This window comes from Urocitellus parryii, chromosome 11 (genome assembly GCF_045843805.1).
Source record: "Urocitellus parryii isolate mUroPar1 chromosome 11, mUroPar1.hap1, whole genome shotgun sequence".
NCBI lineage: Eukaryota > Metazoa > Chordata > Mammalia > Rodentia > Sciuridae > Urocitellus > Urocitellus parryii.
This window is the reverse complement of record NC_135541.1, coordinates 46,952,687-46,979,456: the sequence shown is the minus strand read 5'-3', so window position 1 is coordinate 46,979,456 and position 26,770 is coordinate 46,952,687. Positions and strand designations below refer to the sequence as shown.

Genomic DNA, 26,770 nt, shown 5'->3' with positions numbered 1-26,770 from the left:
CCATCTTGTGGCCACAGAGAGTAACTGCAGTAGGATATTTCTGCCTCTTCAGGAAAGGGTCTTGTGTTTTTGACCAGGTTTTCAAAGTTCAGCATTTATTTGCCTTTTATTTGCATTTATTTTATTAATTATCGGCATTTATTTGCATTTTGTAATATATTTTCTTTTGCTTTTTTCTTTTGTTAGTGCATTACAGTTGTACATAATAACTAGGTTGATTCTGACATAATCATACAGATATGGAATTTAATCTACTCCAATTTCACTTCCCGGTTTCTCCCTTTTCCCTCCCCTTAACTCTTCTCCTCTACCTTTCACTCATCTATGGTTAAAAATACACACAGGGTGTAACTCTACTTATAAGTGTAACAGTTTGCTGAAAAACATTCACTGTAGGTATTCTTAGAATACTGACAAAAATGCCTAGTGCCTGATGGCAAGTTCAAGGTCAGCCTCAGCAATCTAGAGAGACCTTGCTCAAAATTCAAAGGTTGGGAATGCAGCTCAGTGGTAAATCCCCATTGGGTTCAATCCCTAGTACTGCAAAAAACAAAAACAAAAGACAAAAATGGAGCTGGGATGTGGCTTGGTTGTAGAGCACCTACCTAGCACCTACCAAACACCAATAACATTGACAAAAATGGCCCTGTTAAAAATATATATTCTTAACTTGAGTAATTCATCTTTTGTGATATAAAATTAAAATTGGATTCCTTTAAAATACAGAAGTTGATTGGTCACATAAATATTTTTTTTTTTCAGTACCAGGGATTGAACCCAGGGGTGCTTAACCACCGAGCCACATGTCTTCCCCTTTTTAAAATTTTATATTTTGAGACAGGATCTTGCTAAGATGCTTAGGGCCTTGTTAAGTTGCTGAGGCTGGCCTTGAACTTGCAATCTTCCTGCTTCAGTTTCTTGAGTTGCTGGGATTATAGGCACATGCCATCACACCCAGCCCACATAAATATTTCTAAATAAAAATGCAGCCTGGGTAACATTTAGTTTTAATTCTAGAAGCATCACTACTCTAAGCCATACTCCAGGGTCTAGTCTGTTCAGCAGCTCTTTATATTTATGTATTTCAAATTTGCTTTTGTGTATCACACCAAAGACTCCTGTGAAAAGAACCCACACTGGGCAGCACAGAACCATGGCACTGTGATCCTGTTTGCTCCACGGCCAGTCCCAGTGCCTCCTCTACAGAAGCTGTCACATACCACCTTTAACCAATCTCAGGAATATGTGCATTCATTTCTGCTTTCTTCCCGGATTGTAATTCCTTCAGGTCAAACAGGTGAGTCCTGAGCGCCAAACCTATCATATGTTATTTGACTTAATCCTCACAACACATTTACGAGGTAGGAATTTTAAATTTTATTTTAAGGTATTAGAAAATTCAGGTCCAAAGGAGCTCACTAACATCTAACAGCTTGTTAAAGGGAGGGAGGGGGGATCCGAAGTGAGCTTGGCTTGACCCTTAACCCTGTCTCCTAAGCTCTCCACTGTACCACCCTGCATTGCAGAAATAACAAGTCTCCCATTTTAACTTACTCTGCAGTGCCTGGCACACAACAGATACCCCACACAGGGGAATGTACAGAGGAGCTAGAGTGTGCCAGCAACTAAACTTCCTTGCTGAATGTGTATTATGCTTACCCTCTAGGCACCACAGGGACATTAACTTGACACCACCACTCTCTGTGACCCATGGTACAAGTTCAGAAATAAGACAACACCCAGTTAATTTTTATTAATTTCATGATGCATTTGGAAATATGTGGAACATCAATGCCCTCCACTTCTGGTATTGCATTCTGTCTGCATGAAAAACTATTTTTTTTTTTTAACCCTTGGGGATAACAGGGATCCAATTACTGTGAAAAATGAAAGAAACCAAGCCCTTAGCTAGATTCCTTGGTTTTCAGATACTGACACTACACCATTCTCTTTATCTAAGCTGTTGCTTCATCTGCCATTTTACTGAGACAATGGGAGGGGCTTGTGGACCACTGGAAACATCACTCAGAATCCCAATTTGGCAGGGATGCAACTAGGGAGAGAGATAGAAAAAGGATTCAGTGCTGAATAAGAAATTATTTCTGTTGAACTTTAGTAGCCGCAAACCTGTTTTATTATTCAGAGGAGAAGGCACAGAACTGTCGAGCAGAAGAAATTTATGCAGGTTCAAAGGGTTTTTTTTTTTTTTGGGAAAAAAGCCAGAAAGTCAAGAAACTGAAAAATTTAAGTTCTGCTTTGGCTCTCCATAGAAACCCTAAGGTTCTATTTAGTTGGTGGAAACAATGTTATTCAGAGTCCAAATGAAGAGTCTCCAATTTACATAGCAGAGTTTCAGCTTCTCCTGTTTTCAAAAGGGAGTTTGAATACCTGGCAGTGGTATAAAAGGTGCCTTGGGTTGCTGGGAGGAAAATGACCCTGCCACTTTAGTATAGGGGGGAGGCAAATAAAGATTTTTTTTTTTTTCTTTTAGGATAGGTGTGGGAAAAGCTAAATAAAAAAGACTTAAATATATTATTTATGCATAAAAAGACTTATTTCTGAGAGAAAAATAAAGATTTCTGGAAAATTAGATAACTATCTTAGAAAATAAAAAGAGATTTTACAAGAGATTTTTTCATCCCTCTTATGTTTTTTTGAAATGGTGGCAGTGATGCTCACAGACCAGGACATATCTACTGTTCTTCATGACAATAAGCAACATGACTTTAGAAGGTGAGAAGCCATGTGGTATGGCCGAGTCTCCAGTGGAGCACATGGCCTTGCTAGTCCTGGGCTCCATTGGCACCTACTCAGCCTAGATTGTCCCTTAGCATCTTACTGGTATGTTGTACATACTAATTACCTCTAATATCCTTGGTTCCTAACTTTCTTTAATAATCCTTCAAGGCTCAGTGCAAATATATCTTTGGCAAAATTTTTGTTCTGAGTTTTCCTAGACAAGGCCAGAGATTGGGGTGGAGAGTGCTAGAGACAGCCCAGATTCTTGTCATGCCCCAACAGAGCCCTTAATGATGTTGTAGTTTGCCCAACAACAACAACGCTGGGTGGTTGAACCTCAACGGGTGTTGGTTGTGCTGAGAACCAAGCTTAGCAGTCGGGTTCCACATAGTCAACAATAATCCTCAGCCTCCTTCCTTTTCTTGTGGTGCTGGGAATTAACCCAGGGCCTTGCATACCAGTTAAGTGCTCTACTGCTGGGCTACACCCCAGCCCTGAATCCTTTGTGGAGAAAAACTTGGAAGCAAACCATATGCCCAGAGGTCATCTGGCTTATGCCTAGAAGTGCTGAGGTACAAGCAAAACTACCCTTGGGCTCCTACAAAAGGGCTTCATGCTGATGTGCATCTTTTGGGGGAAACTATGTCAAAATAACTAACTTTAAGCACAGAGTAGGTGAGAGAGGGAGTAGGTGCGAGCATCATCCCACAGGCAGAGCAGGCTCCTCTGGTCTTCTATGGCAGGAAGCAAGAACTCACCATGATCACTTTCAGTTCCGGACCGGCCCCAGTAACGACGCCTCCTTTCTGGACTGTGCGCGTGTCTCTCAATGACGGCAGCTATGAAGCGGGTGTTGCTGACTGCAGGAAGTCAAGGACAGTGAACGTCACTCTCATGCCAGCACCTTCATCCTCTCAACCCCCTGGCTCTGCGCATGCTCACTTGCATGCCGGGGGAAGGTATTCTTTGGAGAGCTAGAATAAGCAATTTTTGGAAAAAACTCTGAGGATGAGGGGAGGTGACTTAGAACTGAGGCAGGGAGAGGTACTTAATTATCTAGCTTTAACGTGTACCAAGAGGCCATGTTCCAGGTAGCTGAAGGCCAGGGTATCTCAAGGAATGCTCCTTTGATATAGAAAATGTCATTTCCCTTCTGAGTTCTGTGTGTGTGATTGTGTGTGTGTGTGACTAAAAAAATGCATATTGGAACATTCCTTTCCTAAAACAGTTTTTGGGAAAGTAACGAGGGAGAGAAAGAAAGGAAAAGGTGAGCAGCTTCAGGTCAGAGCACCTACTGCAAAGAATAACAACATAGAGTCCTTTGAGATTTTTCTAAAACGAAGCGAGGACCTATACTTATCCCTAATGGAAAAGGAAGGAAAAAAAAAACCACACCCACCATGTCAAAGCTTCTTAAATTTTCATACAAGGCAAAAGGACATAAGAAAGAATATTTGTTTTGGATCAGCCTCCTGCTGACGCCTTCTGCCGCCAGGCCGCTCGGTACTCACTGATGCCTCTGTCCTCATGGCTGTCGTCGTCCCTTTCATCTCTGTCATTCTCCAGGTTGGACATACGCACTGACATTTCTACCCATCATTAAAAAGAGAGAAACATGACTATTTAATCAAACAAAATCACCCGCTTTAATACCCTGCTGAGTGCTCGTTTGATGGCTGGGTGACAGCATTCCATCAAGAATGAATCCTGGGCTGGGGGGGGGTAGCTTAGTGGCAGAGCACTGGCACAGCACATGTGCGCACGCTCACACACACACACACACACACACACACACGCAGAGGCAGTAGAGAGTTTCTATCTTGGATGAAAATGAGCTGAACCCTTCTGTGCTTTTTTTAATGAAAGAAGGAGCAGTAATCAAAAGGAGAACAAGAAGTGAATAAACAAGCCAAGCACAGTGGCACAGGCCTGTGACCCCAGAGACTAGGGAAACTGAGGCAGGAAGGTCTCAAGTTTGAGGCTAGGCTTGGCAACTAAAAATAAAAATATAAGAAGGGCTGGGAGTATAGCCCAGACGTCGAGCAAGCCTGGATTCTATCCCTAGTTCTACACTCAAGCACACAAACACATGTGCTTGCACACACACACACACACACACACACACACACACACACACACTGAGGTTGATTTCTGAAGAAACAGGAGAAAAGAAGCTTATGGAGATCAAATGATCTTTAATCCTCTACTATAGTGACAAAACAGAAGCAACAGGGTCGAAACCAAAGACCTACCATGTTGATAAAATGGAGTTACAAATCCCTATAAAAGACCAGGCACAGGTCACACTGGGATGATGGTCATCCTCAGCCTTGCCAAATCTCACCAAGGGCTGGTGCATTATCATTATCCCTGCTACTAACAGAGATCATGGCCCCTTGGTCCCCTTCAGCTGCAGTCATAGAAAAGCCTTCCAACCTCATTCCATTATTACTGCTGCCAGGGTGAGCTACCTTACCAGTTAACTTTATCTCCATGAGAGTCAGGTTAACACATCCCTGGGGCTTTAGGAGGAATAGGGATGGCCATTAATTGGCTTTGTCGCCTTCAAATGAGTAATACAGCATACTTAAAACTTGATATCTCAGTATCAAGGTCATGATTACAGATTTTTTTTTTCACTTGAATTTGATTACTTTTCCTGTTTTAAGAGATGTGATTATTCCAAGGTGTGCTCCTTCACTTCATATAATAGCAACTGCAATACAACAGATCCATGTTCTTGGCAACAGTGACGTGGGGAATCACCAGTGCATCTGACACAGAAAACTTCACACTCAGCCCCCCAGTTTCCTGGCTGTCTCACTAGAGGCAGGCCATGGTGGGCTTTTGTTGGTAAAAGAGAAGATTCAGGGATTTTTCTAGGGAATCAACATGGGGCTTGCAGGGTTTAGGCATTAAAGAAAACAGGCTTTGGGGACTTTTGAGATGACCCCAAAGAAGCTAAGGATATAGTGCTGTCCTTGCAATTTCTTAAGAGACTTAACCAATTGGTCATTGTCCTTCCAGCCTTGGAACAACCCAAAGGAGGCAGCTGCCTCCTAGGGGAGCACTGGGATTCATTCTGCACTCACCTTGGGCAGCAAGCGGAGACATATGCTGGTGACTCCGGCGATGAATCTGATGGCGGTAGGCGTACACAGCGAGGACCAGCACCATGATGCAGCCCATGATGCCTCCGGCCACAGGACCCACAGGTGCACTCTTAATCATGTTTAAGGTTATCACCTCGTCACCTTCAGCAAATACACAAACACGTGTGTTGGTAGGAGGTGGGGATGGAAGGATGACGATGGATAGGAAGGACAGAGCGGGAAGGGTTCTGATGAACAGTCGTGTGGTACTCTGAATTCTCCAAAAGACCCACCAGAATGTGGGAATAGAAGCTTGCGTTAGCTCCTGGTTCTAAAATGGTTGCAAACTGGAGCAAGAGCACAAAGGCAAGGACTGTTCAAGTGGATGCCAATCACTTAAATAGACAGCACCCAGTGCTGTAAGAGCCCTAGCTCCTAGGAGAGGAGACCGTACTCAGCACAGAGGTAAGGGCAATGTGGGCCTCGCTGGGGGTCATGTCACCCATTCACTGAAACAAGGGACCGAGGCACAATAAATATGTGCTAAACAGACCAAATTTCAGAGCTTATGGGTTCCCTTTAAAGCGCTATTTGCTCTTTGCAGGTAGGAAATTGCAGGTGGACATAGAAAATAATTGCTTGGAGCACATGTGCCTCTACTATACTCCCAACTGGCCCCATGGCAACACATGAGCTCAAAAAATAATGTGGTGGGTAAGTCAAGGTATAGGTGGTCCTCAATCTCCTATGATTCAGCTCAGATTTTTCAACTTGATGATGACACAAAGCAATAACGCATTCAGCAGAAAATGTGCACTGCCTTTTGAATTTCCATCTTTTCCTTGGCTGGTGATATGTGGTAGGATACTCTCCCAGGACGCTGGGCAGCTGCAGTGAGCCCTGGTTCCCAGTCAGCCACATGGACTTGTGGGCAAACAACTGACACACAACCGTGTGCTGTGTTGCTAAGCTATGATGTTCAACAGGTTAGATGTATTAAATCCATCCTCTCTTAGGATAGTTTCGACTTACAGTGGGTTTTTCTGGGATGTAATCCCATCATGAGTTGAGGAGCATCTGTATTAATTATATTTGACTCAACTGTCAGCTAAGAATTAGGATTTGGTGCTAAATCCAGGAAGACTGAAAAAATATCTAATGAGGGAAATAGCGTCGTTGATGGTGTCTTCAAGGTCTTGGAGCCCAACCCCAGAGGCTCTCTTCCCTGTGGTGTTCTGTACCCTACCTGAAGCTACACAGGGGTAGGTTTGGCAACTGCTGACTTGGAGGCCCGAAATACCAACGTGTAGCTTTAAGACTTGTGAAGGCTGCAAGGGGAAAGGGAAATAAGAGGCTGCACTGGTCACTGCATGTCACTGGCCCCGCACTTCTGACAGCTAGAAGCACATTCACGCAGGCCTGGAGTTCAGGAAATCAGCCTTGTATTCTCAGAACAAGCTTTAAGGGAGTGAATTCTAGTATCTCAAAATCTGGCAGGTCATAGGGCTGCTTGCTGTCTCTGAACGGAATATCTAGCCAGCTCTGAAGGTAATTATGTGCCTTGGTTTTGTAACTAAAGACTACTGACAAAGGAATAGGGGAAAATTGGGCAGAGGATTATTATTTTAACATGTTTCTGTTTTGCTGGGTATCGTGGCACACACCTGTAATCCCAGTTATTGTGGAGGCTGATGCCAGAAGATTACAGATTTGAGGCCAGACTGGGTCACTGAGGGAGGCTCTGTTTCAAAATAAAAAAGGTCTGAGGATGTATGTAGCTCAGTGGTAGAGCACCCCTGGATTCAATTCCCAGAACCATTAAATTAAAAAAAAAAAAGATTTTTGTCTTAGTATGTAGGTGGGAAAATGTGTATTTAAGAATCAAGTTACTTTGGGCCCCCCATAAACATACCTATTGCTCCCATGTCATCAACATAGGGACTTTTGGCTCCCACGATGCCCCCAAAGCATTCCTTCTGCGGTGCACAGTAGGATTTGTCCAGGTGGGTCTTCCCGTCACTGTCCACCATGCACCATTCACAATCCAGTACACCAAAACAGTCCCTGTCAGAGACAACACTTCATGTTCCAGAAAGCCGTGTGGGCGAAAGGCCACATGAGCCTGGGCACAGACAGTCCCCAGAGTTCAGTACTGACTTGTGCTGTGGATGACCTGCCTTTTCCTTTCTCTTTCTTTCAAAATGGGAACAGCAATAGTCTGCCCTGGGGATAGCTGCTTTATTGCCTCCTGACCACTCGGAAATGAGAGAAGTAAAACTGTTCTCTGTGTTTTAAATTATGACACCCACACATCATGGATTAGTGCAGGGTTATTCAAAATCATCCTGAAAAAAGACCAAATGAAAATGACCCAAAGGTTTCTTTGATTTTGGTCTAATATCCCCCATGTGTGTGGTCATTATTTAAGAAAAAAAAAAAGGAATAATCAAATAAGTTTAGGTAGGAAAACTGAGGCTGCTTAAAATGATTTTCTGCCAATTTCTTAGAGCCTTTAATATATTACATTCACAATGACTTTCTTAAGGGAGTGCTTCCCAAGCCTAATTAATGGGGGCTACTGCATAACATCCCAAATTAATCAGTCTGATGGCACAACCCTCCTCTGCTAGAGTATACAGCAAAAGCAGGGCTAGCTGTCCCCTGTACACACTCACTCTGCTTAATTCAAGGGTAACCAAAGCTATAATGAACTAATCAAACACTCCTCCCACCTCGCCCAACTCCGGCTTAGTCAATCACAGCCACTATTTCCACGATGTTTAGTGCAGCAAATCCTAGGGAGGAGTGCAAAGAGAGCAGGGGACATGCAGCTCTTAGTTCTCCAAACTGCCATGAAGCAGACTTGCTTTCTAAGACAGGGAAGTTAATGAGCTTCAAAATATCATGCAGAGCCTTGAGGCTGTGTTCTGTTTCTGGATCCCAGGAGATCTTGTTCCCTTGCCTTGCTTCTTCACACCACATCTCCTCACCCTGTGTTTATTTCAAGATATATTTATTCCCAGCTTATGGTCAAATGCCAAATAGCTGTAACAAGCAGGAGCTGGAAAACATTTAATCTGGTGGACAAAAGGTGTCTAAAAAATCCATTTCAGATCAGAAAAACTGATATTCTTTTCAAAGCAGCAAGAATGGGAATGATCAAGTATTAGCTGGAAAAGCTCAGTGAGGCTGCTGGTCACCATTCCCTATGAGGTTTGCTTACCCACTTTCCATCCTCTGACTGCACCTGCTGTTGACACACTGGTGAAGGGAATCTTGTAGGCCAGGATCAATGGCTGTGTATGTTACTGGCTCCTGGTGGACCTCACAGCTTGGGTTTCTGTGCAAGAAGCAAGTCTGGAGGTTAGGACTATATCACCCACATTCCAAACTCATCATGCCCTGGTCCTTGACAGTGGTCAGACAAATCTGAGTTTGAATTCTGGCTTTTGCACTTAATGTAACCAATTATTTAACTACCTGGGCTTCAATTTGTTTATATTTATGTACAATAGAACATACACACACATAATAAAATAATAAACCTTCAACATAACAGGAAAGTAAAAAATTAAAAGTGAATATAATCTCTCTTGCTCAATCTCTTCCTCAGTCTTACTTTTCTGAGGTTCTCATTGTTAGCAACACAATAAGGACACTTTGTTTTTCTATACCTAAACAGATATGAGAATCACAGGGCTAATTACAAAACTAAGTGATTTAATGTGTTAAAGTACCTAACACATGGTATATACTTAGTAAAATGCTCATTTTTTTGTACACAGCACTGACAATTTTCATATTTTTACAGTATTTAAATTTAACCTCAAAGCGTACATCATTGGAAATCTGGCATATTGAACAGGTTCATCATTGGAATGAATCATTTTTGTATACCCCAACCCAAACCAAATCCATAGGAAACCTCGTAGCATTTTGTACATAGTTATGTGTACATTTATAAGGAAATCATATATCACATGTACACACACACACACACACACACACACACCTCTTACCGATTCTCTGCATTGGTGAGGTTGCCAGTACACTCATTGACCTCTAGGGGGCACTCACAAGGGCATTCACATTCATTTTGTTCCATTCTAAAAAGCAAAGGAAAAGTTACTAGGCAGAGGGTCAATGATAATCGTATATTGTATATGCACTGTAGAAGTAAAATGATGAAACCCTTTGCCAGTTAAAATGAGAGTTAAAATTAAAAAGTGGTGACCAAAGTTTTAAATACTCAATTGGCCTTGGTCCAGTGCCCCATGGACAACAATGTTGCAAACAATACAGCTCTAAATGTTTCTGTAACTGTGACTTTCCTTTTCCTCAGGACACACATCTGCCTATTCTGTTCATTGTTCTATGCTATTTTGAATGACTGGCATCAGTTAAATTTTTAAACAGTGTGGGGAACAGAGAGTATGACCCATGGCATTTTTACCGGTGACAGTTGAGACAGAGTCGGTCCACCATGCTGCAAGCACAGAAGGCAAGTGAGTCGCATGTCTCATTGACAATGCCAACAAATGCATTGGTTCCTGGGATCCTCGCCAGTCTGTATTTAGAACAGTGGCTGCCGTGCACAAGGTTTGTCAAATCCCCCTATAGAACAATCAAGGTGTCAGCAGTGACAGACAGTAATGCAAAGACTCAGTCCTACCTTGGTAAAAACAACCCTTCAACCATCTGCTGAAAACAGCTTCAAATAAAACTTTGTTGTAAAAGTAGTACACAGTCACTGTTAAAATATGGGGAAAAATTACTCACTTCCATCAGTCAGACATAATTTCCATTTATCACCTGCAAACATATTATGTAATATTTTAATCTATATCTATACCCCAAAACACATTTTTATAGCTGATTGGATAATCTTTTTAAAAACACATAACAATATGTCATAAAAATGAAAATTTTAAGAAGCAATAAAAGATGACTTTCAGGTAAGGAATAGCTTAAAATTTATTCAAAGTCAAACCCAATTAACCACATAACAGATTTCTTTCCCTTGGTTAACAAACCTTTCTCCCAGAGTAATATAATATTTAAAAACCAAAGTCTTTTTAAGAGGCTAGTTTGCTGCTTTCAGAATATTGAAACAATCTAACTAAAGTAGGTATCTCCTTTTTTTGCTCCATAACAAGCAAATTTGGGATAGCCAGCTGATTGGATGGCCAGATTTGTTCATTATATTAAAAAGCCAAAGACTCAAAAGCATGTTCTAAAGTTGTATATAACCATTTTCCTGCATGTGTCATATACCCCAAGGCAAATGAATGCCTGTCTGCAAGCTATTCATTGCCTATATGAGTGCGGTGAGGAGAAGCCTAACTCTGAGAATCAGAGCACTGCGTGAGTTCTTAGGGGTTTAGAAGCATTTTTCACTATATGGATGATGCATACCTCTGGTGTGTGTGCAATAACACAGGCTTCCCATCCTGTTAGCTCCAATAACCAGGGGTGCTCCAATTCTAACTTGGTCCCTTAAGAAATTATTCTAATTCACATTGACATGTTTCTACCTGAGTATATTGGCTTTGTCTACCCAAAACTCTGAAAATCATTGCACAAATAATATAAGGCACACAGAAAACGCCAGATTTTCCTATGACAACCTTCCAGCCTTCCTCTGACCACTCCTCAAGTTTGTCAGTGTCCCCCCAAAGAGAGTGCTGCTCAAAATGGTATGGGGTCTGAATGGGGTGGTAATGACCTCCCTTGCTTTGCAGAGTTAATAAATTAACTACCTGAAAAAAATGCATATGCATTATTAATATATTCACTTTTTAAACTCCTCTCTTCTACTGTACAATTGCTTTTTGTAATCAACTCTTTAACACTTAGTTTAAGATTTTCAACTTAACCCACTACATTAAAAAATTATTTTTAACCTTGCATGGTGGCACATGCCTGTAATCCCAGTGACTTGAAAGGCTGAGTCAGGAGGGTTCCAAGTTCAAGACCTGTCTCAGCACTTAGTGAGACCCTGTCCAGAAATAAAAAATAAAAAGGGCATGGGATGCAGCTCAGTGGCAAAGCATCCCTGGATTCTATCCCCAGTACAAAAAAAAAAAAAATAAGTTACATATTTAATGATACTTATTCTAAATTAAAAACTTTCTGTGAATAACTTCTTGAATGTTAATTCTATTTCCCTATTATAATTGCTCCCAATTAGGATTATTTTTTACATATTAGTAAGAATGTCCTTAAGATATTTAACCACAACCAGGTATATTTTGCAGCAACTCAAATTATGCAGAGTATTCTAAGGGCAAAAAGGAATTATTTTCAGGTGATTTGCATAACAGTTCCCATCTAACAGGGTGGTGATCAAGAACTGACTCAAAGTGGCCTTAGGAATTTAAGGAGACAGAGTGATCTCTGTAAGACAGGAAGAGATGAGCACATGGTGCCACATATATTTATACAAGAGTGTGGGAAAAGGCTTCAGCAGATATTTCAAAGGGAAAGATAGGGTGAGTCTTCAAACAAACAAAACCAAAACAAAATACCAACTGTGAGACTTTAAAAAAATTCCCTGCTCTACCCTGGGCTTTCTATCTCACATTTATCTAATCACGAGCTGGACTAAGATTGTGTTCCATTCTGTAATTCTAAGGCAATGAAAGAGGCAAGAGCAATATTCAGACATTAACCCATTTTTCCATTTCATATCTTGTAAAAGGTTGGTAAATGAGAGTGCTAAGGAATCAACTTACCACAAGGCTAGTGTTGAACTTATAAAACCTCTGGACTGTTCGGTCACTAAAGCTGTTGCACAGGTTTTTCTTTACAAAGTTGGGGTGGTTCAGGATATCATTTGCTACCAGGGGCTCCTAATAAGACCAAACAGAACAGAAGACAATGCCATGGAATGAGGTGTAGGCTGCTGGAGAACTGAGCTTATCAGCTTTGCAACAAATACCTTGTGGGTGATGTGCTGCTGTTCCACAGGTGCATGTCCTTTGGGGTCAATGAGAGTTGGATGTGCCACCAGATAACCCCTGTCCTCCATTATGAAGCATCTGTACCAAAACAAGTGATGTTCATTCACGTGAGCTGCTCTTCTGTGCTTTCAGAGAGCATTTACCTTGCTAGCCCTGAAACAAATTGCATTTATTTCAAGTTCTCAACAAATACTCATTGAAAAAAAAAATGTAGGCAGGCTGGCTGGTATGTAGATAGACACTTTATTTTTGAGGTGGTGGACTGCCTGGGATGAAGGATAAGGTCAGAGTTAAACCATCCTCTGTGGTCACCTACTTATTTCATACAGAATGTACCCACTTGATCCAAGCATGATGAACTGAGAAGACCTTTTGCAAGGATATATGTGATTTGAGTATTTATAGGCATGAACTTCAAAAAAACCATATAATTTTTTTTCAATGATAATCATATATAAAATAAAACATTCTTGGGAAATATAAACTCTATTTTATAAAAACATTATATAAGCAAAGCTAGAACTGCTTTAATCAAGGCTACATTATGCTTTATTTTATTCTACATTGGTTATATCACTTTGCCAGGAATCCTGCACTTCCCCATTAAGGGCCAATGTGAAATTCAGCCCTGACATGAAGTACGGACCATGAGATTGAACTAAGAAAGCTATTTTTAAAGCAGCCTGCATTAAATCAAGGGAATGCCCTTGCTTTGATCAGACATGTTCTTTTGAAATTCAGGAGGCAAAGACTTTTAGTTCCATGAGCATCTTTCTGGGGAAATGTAAAAGGAGCAGTCTAAGCAGCTGAAATTTCACAAGGACTTTGGTTTAATGACTAAGTTAACATCAAAAGTACTACCCAAGAGTACCCTCCGGTCTTTCTAGTACCAAAGATATGGGAAACCTCTAATTACTGACTTCTAGGGAAACAAGAGCTTTTGGTGCATCTGTGCCAGTTACTCATCTTGTTATGTGCAACATCTATTTGTCTAAATCATCTTAGAGAAAGGAAAGATGAGAAAAAGGAGAAACATCTTTTCAATATAAGGTTCTTAATAGAAAATCCAAACCATGATCTCGACTTCTTATCTTGACCATATCTATGTAGTTGCCATTTATCTGGAGATATCTGACAGCTGTTTCTTTTTATTTTAGCAGTAGATGGGAAACAGTGTCCCTAAGGGGCTTACCTTATTTTGTTGCCACCATCTTGGTTACAAACTGGTAATAGGTCCATCAGAACCTTGTAGAAGTATCTAAGTGTAAAGTCAATGCCCATCACAGCCACAGTGTGCCCGGAAGACAGCTGTGTACTTCAAGTGAAAAAGATTAATGAGGACAAGAGGCATGGCTTATTTAAGCATAAAAGATTTGTTTGGGGGCTGGGGGTGTAGTTTAGCGGTAGAGCACTTGCCAAGCATGCGTGAGGCACTGATTTGATTCCCAGCACTGCATATAAATAAATAAAATAAAGGTCCATTGACCACTAAAAAATATTTTTTAAAAAGAGATTTGTTCAGTAATAGGGACGTTGTACAGTATCAGAAATACATTGCTACTGTTCTTCCCCACTTCCCATGCCTGAAAAAACTAAGTAACTGATTTGTTATAACTTGATATTTCATGAGAGAAAACGTTAAGACTTAAGATATGACTTTCTGAATAAGACCAGTCCCAAACACAGGCAGTGGCCGAATGTGGCTAGCCCTGACGCCACATGTGTTCAGAGAGTGGCTAGACTATTTGGCAAAAATATAGGTACATAGGTATCCCACTGGGAGGTTGGATGCTTGGCTATTATGCAATTCCCTTACTTATTTCCTTCATTTTGTAGATAAGGAAATGAAGATCCCAAAGGCTGACCCGACTGGTGTAAGGTCACACAGAACTTGGTAGGAACAATGTCTACTCTAGTTTTCTTTCTACAATGCTAAGGTTGACTCTACTCAAAGCACAGATTATATTTAAGAACTAGACTCTCTTGGTTCATCCACCAGTGCTTTCTCCATTCTACCAAGTTACTTTCAGAAGGAGGAGTTGAGCAGCATGACATGGCGCTAACTTTTTAAGTACACAGGAAGTCAAATCCTAGTCCTGATGGCTTCTGTTTAGGTGACTCCTGGGATGCTACTGAGACTTTCTACACTTCGGATCTCTCATCTGAAAAATGGAGGCCTAACTGGACCTGCTTCATAAACCTGTTATTGAGACTCCATAAGAGAGCGCATTTGTAGTGCTTAGCGAGCTGCCTGACAGAAAAACACCCCATAAGGAGGAGTTACTCAGAAGAAAGCAAATGGTGAGTTTAAGCCCTCAGACCTGGGTTGAGAATGAACTTATTTCTCTTTCAGAGAAAACACACTTTAAGAAATTGCTAGATAATATCAGAAGTGTGGACTTCTCATCTGGTTTTTTAATTGGAGGGGCCTGGGACCCTTGACCCTCTTGCACTCTTCTGATTAGAATTTGCAGGGTTTACCCAGAATGGGACTTTTAAGAATCTATCATTTATCATCATCTACTGGTCTGATTTCTTTTCTTTTTTAAAATTTTTAGTTGTAGATGGATACAAAACTTTGTTTTATTTATTTATTTATTTTTATGTGGTGCTGAAAACAGAATCATTGCCTCACATGTTCTAGGCAAGCATAATACCACTGAGCTATAACCCGCCCCTGTGTGATTTCTTTATACAGAAAATACTGAACAGAAACCTTAGTTATTTCTCATAGCAATCTTATGAAACATTACCAGTTTAGGAACACTGAAGCTTGGGGAGACGTGGGATTGTGAATGTGGGGTGTTTGGGGATAAATTGATCTTATTTTTAAACTTTCTCTGTATGATTACTATCTGCTCCAATATGATCAATATGAAGTAACAGCATGCATCTTGCCTATCTCTGCCATTCTATGTCTGGACTCATATCTTTACCTGCATTTCAGATTAAATATACTGTTACCATAGCAACTCATAAGGAATTTCATAGGAAAAAATCCAACCAAACCTACATTTCTAAGCACAACAGACTAGGCTGTTCACAATGCTTGTATGAGCTTTTCACTGCCCCAAACACACGTGACCAGTCCCTAAATCAATGACTGTACTTCATCTCTAGCAGCATTATCATTCTCCAAGAATGCAAAGCTACATTCTTAGTCCCCTGAGCATGCTTATGGAAGAACTGCAACAGAGCTACTGAGAGTAACTGACAAGTGAGTGTTGAATTAGAAAACCCCTCACCTAACTCTCAGCCACACCACTTCTGAAAACCAAGGGTGAATAGGAGTACTTTACAACAAGCTGAATATTCGCTAAAGCTCTCTCTTTTGACCTGTTAAAATGCCGCAAATTTAAAGGGCGAATAGTATTATAATAAAAATAGCTGCCATTTGGGGGGACTTGCCATTGTCAAGTACAGTGCTAAGCATTTTTCTTGTTTACCTACAGTTCTCATTGCATCAGTTCAATATGGGCATTATTATATCTGTTTTACATGAGGCTCAAAGAGGTTATGGAACATAATAATAATGAAAGTGAGATTTATTGAGTCCTTACCACGAACCAATACTATTCTAAAAACTTTATATGTTACATGTTATTTAATTCTTAAAATAATTACTTGAAATAGTTCCTGATATTCCTCTTTCTTAGGTGAGGAAACAAAGTCAAAAAAGTTTGAATTTGGTTCTCAAATTGATACAGGAGGCCCAAATCACTGCATTACTTTTTGTACCTTTGCAAAGCCCATCTATCAATAGATCCACAAAGCCAGTGTTGCTTTGAGCACCAGAAGCTGACTTGCAATCTAAACTACATTGAATAAAAAACACACAGCTTTAAATAGTAAAATCACACTCAGCTAAGGAAAATATTCAAATTTGGTGAGAAATATGGACTGCATATTTTGCTGGGCAAAAGCAGATACTTATTCATTTAGGGACTTGGTGGACAGAATCCAGGATTAAATGGCCATTTCTCTCATTGAACTTAATATAGGTTAAGCATACATTATAAAAGTAACTAGAAGGGATATTTAAACCCAGGCTTTTCTAATTTGAAAGTTCATCAGATTTCCATCATGCTTCATTTGGACAGACATCATACATGTTTGTACATCAACCAAATCAAAATTCTTCCATTCATCCAGATCTCCCCCACAAAACATGCATATAATATACATAGACACAAGCATCCAAACTGTCTCTCCCTCGCCCTTCCCAACCAAAAGAACACTACACAGAAGGAAAAGCCAATGGCTCCTGGTATAGAGGTGCCAACTGGGGGAGCCAATGGGACACCTGAAGACTGAGCAAAAACCTGGGTTTTAATTCTCCTCACTGTAACAGCACTTTAAAGAGCCCAGCTCTGGCCTATTTTATTCTAATCAAAGACCAAGGTGTATGATGTCCTCTGAAAGAAACAGAATTTGCTCACTTCTCCTCCATCAATTGGAATATATGGGAAGGATGAAAGGTTTCACTAGTCTGATACTTACAGGTATATGCCCCAAATACACCTAGTCTGTTGGCAGAAACACTTAGGGATCTGTTCTAAATCTGTTCTAAATAAACAAGTGCTTACTTGTTTATAATGTGAAATATTATGTTATGGGAGCAGCTGACAGAGTCAAATAGATACTGTGCCCTACAAAAGAACCAACATTTGGCTAGCTGCAAGGCTCTGCTTCCCACTGAGACCCAGGCCATGATATGGAAATTCCACACCACACTGCTTTCCAGTTCCTACTCCCAGTGAACCTGCATTAGAGGAATTCTACTGAATATCTATCATTTTATAGATCACGAGCGCCAGTGAAAAGCATAAATTAAGCAAATAAAAAAAAAATCTGTCTCCTATAAATTTTAAGGCATCATTACAGGTACCAGTCAAAATATGGTCTTTCTTGGTTGCTGTGAGGAAGCAGTGATTTGTATAATGAACGGATGAAAACAATGTGTGTGACTTGCCTCTCCACCCAATGTTTTACTGACATTGGTAGCTTAAATATTGAAGCCTCAAATGGCAGGATCTATAAAGCAATCTAAATATATCTATAGTGATATTGACATCATGTAGCATTCTGGGAAAATCAATTTTCAAAGAGCCATTTTATTTTTTCAAGAGACAGTTTCAAGGACAAGTGAAAAAAACAAGACAAAACAAAAACTCACATTACTCTAAAGAGTTAGATCCAAATACAAGAGGTAATAAATTTGATGTCCTAGCTTCTTTTTTCATTAAAAAAAAAACTGTTCCTTTGCTTGGAGAACACTCTGGCAGTGAAAGCTGTAATGCTCCTGCTGACATTTAACCCGTGTAAAAGTGGCATTTCGACAAACTGCTCTATTGACTCTAACGTCCTTTTCTTTTTCATAGACAGCACCATGGCTGCCAAGAACAGGGCTGAGAGCTTTTCATCAACTTAACTGAGGTGTTAACCTCATGAGGGGGGAACTAGCCCCATTTTACAGATGTCAGGGGGAAGCTTGGGCAATCCAAGGTGACACCGCTGCAGAAGATATTCAAATTCCAGCTTGCCTCACTTCAAAGGTCATGCTTTTGCCATTATTTGAATTGTCTCCTATTCTATTTGAATTTTAAAAATATCCTTGGTGGATTTAAAGAAACAACTAAAAAAAATAATTAAAATATTACCTGGATGAATGAATTGTGTGACTGATGGTCACAACATAGCCAGCTCCTCCAACATCTAGGTAAGGGCCAGTCAAAGAAATCAATCCTGGATTAGCTACAGCATGGAGATACCTAATGGAGCCCAAAGAAAGTCATGTTATTTTAGGTATGAACAACTACTTGGTCAATTTCAAAGAAAAGTGAACCTGCAAGTCTAAAAAAGTCTACTATCAGTTTGTGCTTCTGTTACCTTAAAATTCAAAAGGATTCTTAGTTTTTAGGTCTGATTGTTTCATTAAGTTTCAGAGAATCTGAAATTCTGAAAATCTGTCTCCTATAAATTTTAAGGCATCATTTCAGGTACCAGTCAAAATATGGTCTTTCTTGGTTGCTATGGGGAAGCACAGTATATAGTTGAACTGAAGGCAGTATATAGCCGTGTTCATTTTCCACAGGTCATACATGAGCTATAACTGGATGCCATAAAGATGTGTGGTAAAAATGCAGCATACCCACGAAGGACCACACATTGTGCACAAGGTAGGAATTAAACAAATATGAGGTGTTGAAATGGCCAAGCCCAGAGCATGTCAGCCTCAGGACTTCACTGAGGAGATAGAAACATTATAGGCAGAGAGAAGACATGAAGTTGTGATGCTACGTTAAGAAAACCATTCAAAGACAATTTCTCCCCCACCCTCCAAAGTGTCTTCTTTAATGTGATTGCCTGAAGTTGCTTTATTGTGTGTACTTATCATGTCTCTCCAGGATGGGGGGGTGGGGGTCGGTGCTGACAATGGAGGCCCCTCGAACTCACCACTGTCTCCTAGTGGGATCAAATGCTTTGTCCATGAGGGAACCAGGATAAATTCTGAGGACGCCATTGGGCGTTGCTATGTAACGGCGGACAATGTAAGTGTTCAGGCTACTCATTTCCATTTGTGTCATCCATTCATCTGTGACGTGGCTGGTAGCCATTACTTCATTTCTGACAGAGAACTGGGAAAACAAAGGGAGGCATAGCAGGGCTCCTTTAAAACTCACATGAAAAGAGCGTGGGCCGCTGGCAGGGCTTCCCAAGGCTCTCTCGCAGAGAAGCCAAACCCAATTACTTCTTAAAAATCTTTCCACAGCAGACGGATGTTTTTTTGGCAAAAAACAAAAGCTTACAGAAATCTAGTCAAGGGATGTGTGACTACTCGGTGTTCACCCCAGCTAGGCATTCTGAGTTTTAGAGGAAAAAAATCTTGGGATGTAGCATTAAAGACTCATACACCAACAGCCTCCTGTGCTCCAAATCTTTGCTCTTCTGAGTGTCATATTTATCTTGACAGACAGCAGGGGCACTTTACTTCTTTCCCCTGGGAAAGTGGGGGTGGGAAAATCTCACTGGTCTCTTAATCACACACCCCCTACCCCGACCCTGGAAACCCCCAGTGCATCTGAGACCTGAAACAGATTCTTCATGTGGCCCACAGGGGCTTCTTAATCCATCAAAAGGGTCATCTCTGACCAGCCTCCCCTGGGCCACCCACTCCGCCTTTCTGGCTCTCCAGCCGAGAGAGAGGCCCAGATGCAAAGCTCGGCTTCACACTTCAAAGGGTCACTGCCAGCACTCCCTCCTGGGCCCGTAGAGGGGTGCGCCAGGAACGGGGGCCCCACGCCAAAACTCACTTTGAGCCCCGGGTTAGCAATGAGGCGGGTGTTGTCACTGAGATAGGCTGTGTAATGCTCCACCATGCGCTTTGTCTCTGGCTGGCTGAGGTGTTCGTAGGGGGAGGAGAAGCTGCCAGCAGACAGCATGACAGTTGGACTCTCTGAAAGAGAAGCAAACAAAGCAGGCCTGAGAACACAGGACTTCATCTCAGGCCCCAACAAAAGCATCGCTCAGGCTCTGCCAATCCGTCTGCTACGGTGGCTTAACGTCTTCCATCAGGCAACAAAGAGCTTGACTCTGAGAGCAGCAAAGAAGGGAAAAGCCACATTCTCTCCCTTCAGGGAGCTTATGGTCCTAAGAGTGAACAGAACAGGTACATGCCTGCACAAATAAGTTCAGGAGCTGCAGGTGGAAAGTCTTAAATGCACCTCAGATCGACATATAACATTCTGTATTTATTAGGAAGGAGGCCACTGTGTATGACATGGAGCCAGACTACACTGGATCTGGGCTCCATGTGTGATGCCACAACGCTGGAAAGGTTGGGATCCAGGTAACATTTCTCTCATCTGTGAAGGGAGGATCAATAGGAGCATCAATTCTATACTTAGAGTGAGAACTAAATGAGTTAATAGCTGTAAAGCAAAGGAGACAATAATGTAAACCACACAGAACAGTGTTGGGCACTGGGCAAGTGCTTGGTAAGTGCTTGCCCTTATTATTCACAGCAGCATTATTATTTAGGAAGAAGGAAAGATGACACAGTAGAAAAATGCAGGAATCAAATTAAGAAGTTATTCTCACAGATGGTACAGCCAAATTTGATATAAACAAGAGCTGTAGAAATAGAACAGTCAATGTACACATATTTAATTATTGATGCTTACAGGAAAGGCACAGTTCCTTATTTAAGACAAAAATCCTTGCAATGAGTTACAGTATGAAACAAAAACTTGAAACCCTTGGGATTTTCTAAGGTTCAGTCTTACCATCTCTCTTTTTCTGACCTGGGGAGAGAACCAAGGGCCTTTTGCATGCTGGGCAAGTGCTCTACCACTGAGCTACATCCCCAGCTCTTACCATATTTGACCTATCTCATTGATATTTGTGGGTCATTTTCTAAACCTTTTGTTAGTAGTCACACATGGTGTCTGGTTCCTCATAGCCTGGTAATCTTTGTCTGTGCTGGGCATTATTTTAAAAAAACTAATTCAGGGCTGAGGGTATAGCTTAGTCGGAGAGTGCTTGCCTAGCATGTGCAAGGTCCTGGGTTTAACAGCCAGCACTGAGAAAACAAACAAAAAAGACAAAGCAATAACAAACAGCACTAATTTGGGGAAAGAGCTTGAAGTTTTAGAAGATGAGAGTGTCTTCCTCCAGAGGAGATGGTTGTTTGATTCTGCCACGGGCCATGCTACCAGATGAGGCAGGGAGGGTTCCAATAAAGAACAAGGATACTGGCCCAGCATGACACTGTGACTTTGGTATTTCACTATCCCATATCTTATGTTCAAAAAGTAATGCTTAAAGTTTCCCATTCCACTCAGACAGTGGAATCCCACAAGGCAAGGCCTGACTCTCAGCCCCTCTCACGCTACAGATGCAGCTTTTCTGGATCTCTGTGGGGGCAAAAAAGACTGGTTCTATTTGGTAGAGGCTCCACCTTTTGGGGACCCTGGATTTGATTTAAATCCCTCTTCCTACCCCTACCTAAAGGGCTAGGACTGTAGCTCAGTGGCAGAGCACTTGCCTAGCATGTGTGAGGCACTGGGTTCAATCCTTAGCACCATATACAAATAAAATAAAGGTATTCTATCCATCTACAACTACAAAATAAAATAAAATAAAAACAGAAGCTACATAAAGGAGAATTTCATTTCACAGCTCTTTCTTCTAGGTTGGGAAATGTGTGTACCACTAAAGTGGCTTTAAGAGCTGCTCTTTCCTCTGGGTTTGTATCTTCTAGGTTTTGGCTCAGTAATTCCTCACTATCATGCTATTTTAGTGTTTTTCAAGAAGATTTTAATCTTGGATTATGTCTTAATCCAGGATTATTAGTTGTCCTTAATAGGATGGGTCCAAGTTACCATTCTCAGACAATGTGGCTTCTCATTTGTTTCTCATTTAATTTTCATGATGTCTTCCTAGAGCATCTTGGGAGGTTCTTATATTAACGATAAATAATCAAAGAGAAAAAAAATAGAAGATTGTGAAGACTAGGCTGTTCAGCAGCATGCTTTAGATTTAGGTGCAGACACTCTTGTGGTCTGTCCATGCAAGGATGGCCAGAAAGACAGAGAGGATGGCTCCTAAGCTCAAAAAATTTTGGATCTGGTCAGAGGCTCAGGAATAAGAACAATAGAGGAAAACCACAGTGAAAGAAAAACACAATATAAGATGTATCAAGGCATACACATGCTTCAAAGTCAGGAGAGCTGCAGAAGGGGCCCGAGTGAAGAGAAGAGACACCCCAGGAAGGGGCCCTTTCATGTAGCAACAGAGACTGGCTCTTTAGAAAAGGCTGATACAGTAAGACAGATGGAACATAAAAGAAGAGAAAGAGTCAAGATATAGGACTCAAAGCTTTATGTCAAAGAGGTAGACATATATACTTATATAAATACTTGCATACAGCTTTAACTACCTCTGATGACGTGCTCTCAAAAAAATTCTTTGTCTTTTTGTGCATCAAAAAAGATTATATTTCTATCACTCTTCTTAAGGCAGCTCTGACATATTTGATACTTTGCCTCAAAATCTTTAATTCATCAATGCAATAAGATAGAAGTCACTTTGCCATAATTTCCCACATTTTCCACTCCCTTTTTATTGTATTTTAATTATCTTGGGTCATTTTATTGCTAACTGATCCTAAGGTCTACCTATGTGACCTGGGATCAGTCAATAAATCTTATGAACAGTGTTTAAGTTGATGAACTCTACATTGCTGGGAAATAGCACAGGGAAAGGCAGTAGTATTTAGTTGAAAAGCAGTACAATCCACAAATGTAATTTAAAAAAATTTCCAGGTACCATATTAAAAAGGGAAAAAGGTCATTCCATACATATTTTATTTAAATTGATTTAAATAAAATATGGATGGAATTCAGTTTTTCAAAACTATAACCATTTTAACATGTAATCCATATAAAGAATTAAGTGTGCATTTCACATATACCTTGATTTGGACTAGCCCCATTCTATGCTTAATAGCTACGTGTGGCTAATGCTGCCAGATTGGAAAGGGTAGCTATGAGGGATTATCCAAAGGAAATTTTAAAGATCTAGGCACAAACATCTTTCTTACTGAGAAAACTACTGCACTGTACTATCCCAAATTTCAGATCATTTTTTACCAGCAATAGAATTTAGCTAACTGACTCAGAACTTGGAAGAGTCATGTCCACATTACCTTTTCAGTCAAGCATTTCTTAAAACTATGAACCAAGCATTTCTTAAAACTATGAAGTCAAGCATTTCTTAAAACTATTATACCCTTTTCATATATAAACAACCATAACCCCCAAACCTAAATTAAACAAACAAATCAACCCAGCCTTCTTTCACCAACATCCAGCTCTCTCTAATTGGTGGACTGTGTCACAGAAGAGATCACTTGGTCCAGTCTGCTCTTCTGATCTCATGTTCAGAAGGAATTTTCTAAAATGGAATTTAAAGGAGGAATCTAAACTTGAGTGCTCTGATTTGGAATCTAGAGTGGGTGGGGATGGCTCTCCTCAATCCTCTTCCGACCTATGTCCTCTCTAACTCTGTTTGCCAGTTATGATTCTTAGTTTTTAAGTCTTTTGAATCCTAAGTATTTTCCACAAGGAAAAAGAGAATACCTGTTTACTGTACTTTGAGAGTCCCATGGTATATTGTCACAAAGGCCTCGGTTATGTCTGACATACCGCAGAATGGCAGGCCAGAGGTACACGAGTCAAATCTCAGTATGGCCAACAGAAATATAAAAAAGTGCTTGACATCATCAGGGAAATGCAGGTTCAAACCACAATGAGGTATCACCTCACTCCAGTGAGAATGGCTATCATCAAGAAGACAAAGGATAACAAGTGCTAGCGAGGACATGAAGAAAGGGGAACTCTTGCCCACGGTTGGCGGTAATGTCAGTTAGTCCAACCATTATGAAAACGCTATGGAGGTCTCCCACAAAATTAAAAGGAGAAGTACCTAAATAAGAACCACCATATAAGCCTGGGTATGTATCTAAATGGAGTGAAATCAGTCTGTTAAAGAGACATCTGAATTCTCATGTTAATTATAGCACTATCCACAAGAGCCAAGATAGGTAACAACTTAAGTGTCCATCAAGAGAATGTGGTACATATATACCATGGAATACTGTGTAGCTGTACAAAGAATAAAATCCTGTCATGTGTGACAATAAAGACAGAACTAGAGGTCATTATATTAAGTGAAATAAGCCAGGCACAGAAAGGCAAGTATGGCATGATCTCACACACGTGGAATCTCAAAAAGTTGATTCCACAGAAGTTGAGAATAGAAGATGGGGAGAGTATAGGAGGTAGGGAGGGAGAAGGGGAGAAGACTGATTGAGTGGATACTAAGTTACAATTATATAGGAACAAGAGATTATGGTGTACTATAATATAGTAGGGTGATGATGAATACTTAATAATAATGTACTATAATTTTTGAAAAGCTACAAGAAGTATTTTGAAAGTTTAAGCCAAAAAGAAATGATAGATATTTGAGGAGTTAAATATGTTAATGATTTAAATATATATAAGAAACATTGCATGGTACCCCCTCAATATGCACAATTTTTATGTTTTTATACATCAGTTAAAAAATCAGTTTGAAAAAACACCAAGAAAGGTGTTTTTTAAAATAAAAGATATATTTATAAAAGATGTCTTAATATATTCACATTAAATTTAAAGGCACATATAGATTAGAGAAATAAATGGGTAAAGAAGGATAAATACTTATCAAAAGAAAGTAGAGTTGCTATATAATATCAGACAGAGCAGACTTCAGAATAAGGAAAAATATCAGGGAAAACCAGGATTATACAATGGCAAAAAGGTAAAACATCTCAGTTTTTCTACTTTTTGTGTTTATGGGAAAATCATTTATCTGTGCTAATCCTAAATGTGTTCCTCTATCAGAGGCCAACTCAGGTGATGAATGCAAGACTTTGTTATATTAAATATAAATTTTCTTTGGCCTCCTCCAAATTCTTCTGCATATAGGGATCATGGAAGACACCATCAGCACGGTCCATTGGTTCCTCTGGATCCCTCTTAACTGCTTTCCCACCCCGCCTCCCCTCATATCTCCCCACACCTGTACTGACTGCCTTTTGGACTAATGAAACCTCTTTGCTAAACACAAGAGAAAGTTGAAGGTAAATGTGAAGGTGGGTCTGCCTGTCCAGTCTGGGCAAGCCCCGTGGTGCCGTACACACTCCAGAGCCACCTAGGGCCTCAGGGGGAGGTTGGGATTTCACCTGATATCTAATTTGTCTTTCCTCTGTTCTGTTCCCTCACTTTCTCACTGGTTTCTGCTGAGATCTTGTCCTGTATAAATCACTCACACAAAAATCCTGTCTCAGTGTCTGCTGGGCAACCTGACCCCAGGCAAGACTTTCAGTCTTCTTCACACTGTCTGTCATCCGCAGACCACCTGGCGCTGCAGGCATTCACCGTTTGGGTAGAGCAAGGGGGAGCAGTGAGAGTCAAACCGATAGTTACAGTGAGCTGCTCTGAGCAAGATGAGGCAGGAGGCAGAGAAGCCAGGGCGTTACCTAGAGTTGCCAGCTGTTTGAAGTGAAGACAAGCACTAGGCTGGCCCAGCAGATCCAGCCGGTGGTACAGCAGCTTGCTGCTGGGGACGGTGTTGAGGTTCTTCAGTTGTTTGACAGGTATTTCCGGCTGAATCACCACGATACACAGAATAAAGGAAGTGTCTTGTACCTGTAAAAAGTAGCAAAAATATTTCTAAAATAGAAAATGAAGGTTCTACAGGGACAGGGACATTGCATACATTATCTTCTGCTCTCGGCTGTCTGTCTTCACTTGGAAGGTGTTCATTAAATACTTGATGAATGAATGAAGATATCAAGATAGGATATCTTCAGGTAACAGAAGGTATTTCTGTTTCCCTTTCCTGTTGAGGGATCTTAATGTGTGTGGCAGGATATCATGGAGCTAATGGAAGGATAACAAAGAAGTCCTTTGGAAACTGTGACACCTGCTAACCATGTTTTGCTTACATAGGTTAATGGATACAAGATACAGCAGAGCATCACAATACAACATTCATTTTTATTTCAGTGGAAATGTGCTAAAAAACATAACCAGTTTTGCAGTAAGTATTCTGAGAACTGCTAATTGTGAATGCACACTTTAAGAAAAAGGACCAAGGAGCAGCCAGTATAGAATCCAGTTTATTCAATTTCCAGGTGACACTTCGTCCTTTCCAGACTGAAGGTGGCCAACATCACCACTTAAACGCATGGGAAACCCAGACCCCACGGTACCCTGCACTGCCTTCCCAACTCGATACCTCAGACCAGGGCAGGCTTAGCTTAATGTACTAAGTTCAAGTGTGGAAACAGTTGTGCTTTCAGATTTACCTTGCTCCAATAAGGCATGTTTGAACAAAATGTAATGAGGAGAATGTCCACCAAAGAAT

The 26,770-nt window shown here is 40.7% G+C and overlaps 1 protein-coding gene across 1 annotated transcript in view; it reads right to left on the bottom strand.

The window, feature by feature from the left end:
- The window catches only part of Cachd1 (cache domain containing 1), a 200,531-nt gene that overhangs the window by 4,264 nt on the left and 169,497 nt on the right, over positions 1 to 26,770 (bottom strand). Inside the window, exons 13-26 of the mRNA XM_026411015.2 lie at positions 25,881 to 26,049; positions 20,107 to 20,249; positions 19,250 to 19,431; positions 18,454 to 18,564; positions 13,986 to 14,108; positions 12,772 to 12,871; positions 12,566 to 12,682; positions 10,285 to 10,445; positions 9,851 to 9,937; positions 9,055 to 9,171; positions 7,744 to 7,895; positions 5,832 to 5,993; positions 4,251 to 4,328; positions 3,498 to 3,599 (exon numbers count right to left, since the gene is read on the bottom strand). Coding sequence (XP_026266800.1) covers positions 3,498 to 3,599; positions 4,251 to 4,328; positions 5,832 to 5,993; positions 7,744 to 7,895; positions 9,055 to 9,171; positions 9,851 to 9,937; positions 10,285 to 10,445; positions 12,566 to 12,682; positions 12,772 to 12,871; positions 13,986 to 14,108; positions 18,454 to 18,564; positions 19,250 to 19,431; positions 20,107 to 20,249; positions 25,881 to 26,049 — 1,804 coding nt within the window. The remainder of the gene's footprint in view (positions 1 to 3,497; positions 3,600 to 4,250; positions 4,329 to 5,831; positions 5,994 to 7,743; positions 7,896 to 9,054; positions 9,172 to 9,850; positions 9,938 to 10,284; positions 10,446 to 12,565; positions 12,683 to 12,771; positions 12,872 to 13,985; positions 14,109 to 18,453; positions 18,565 to 19,249; positions 19,432 to 20,106; positions 20,250 to 25,880; positions 26,050 to 26,770) is intronic.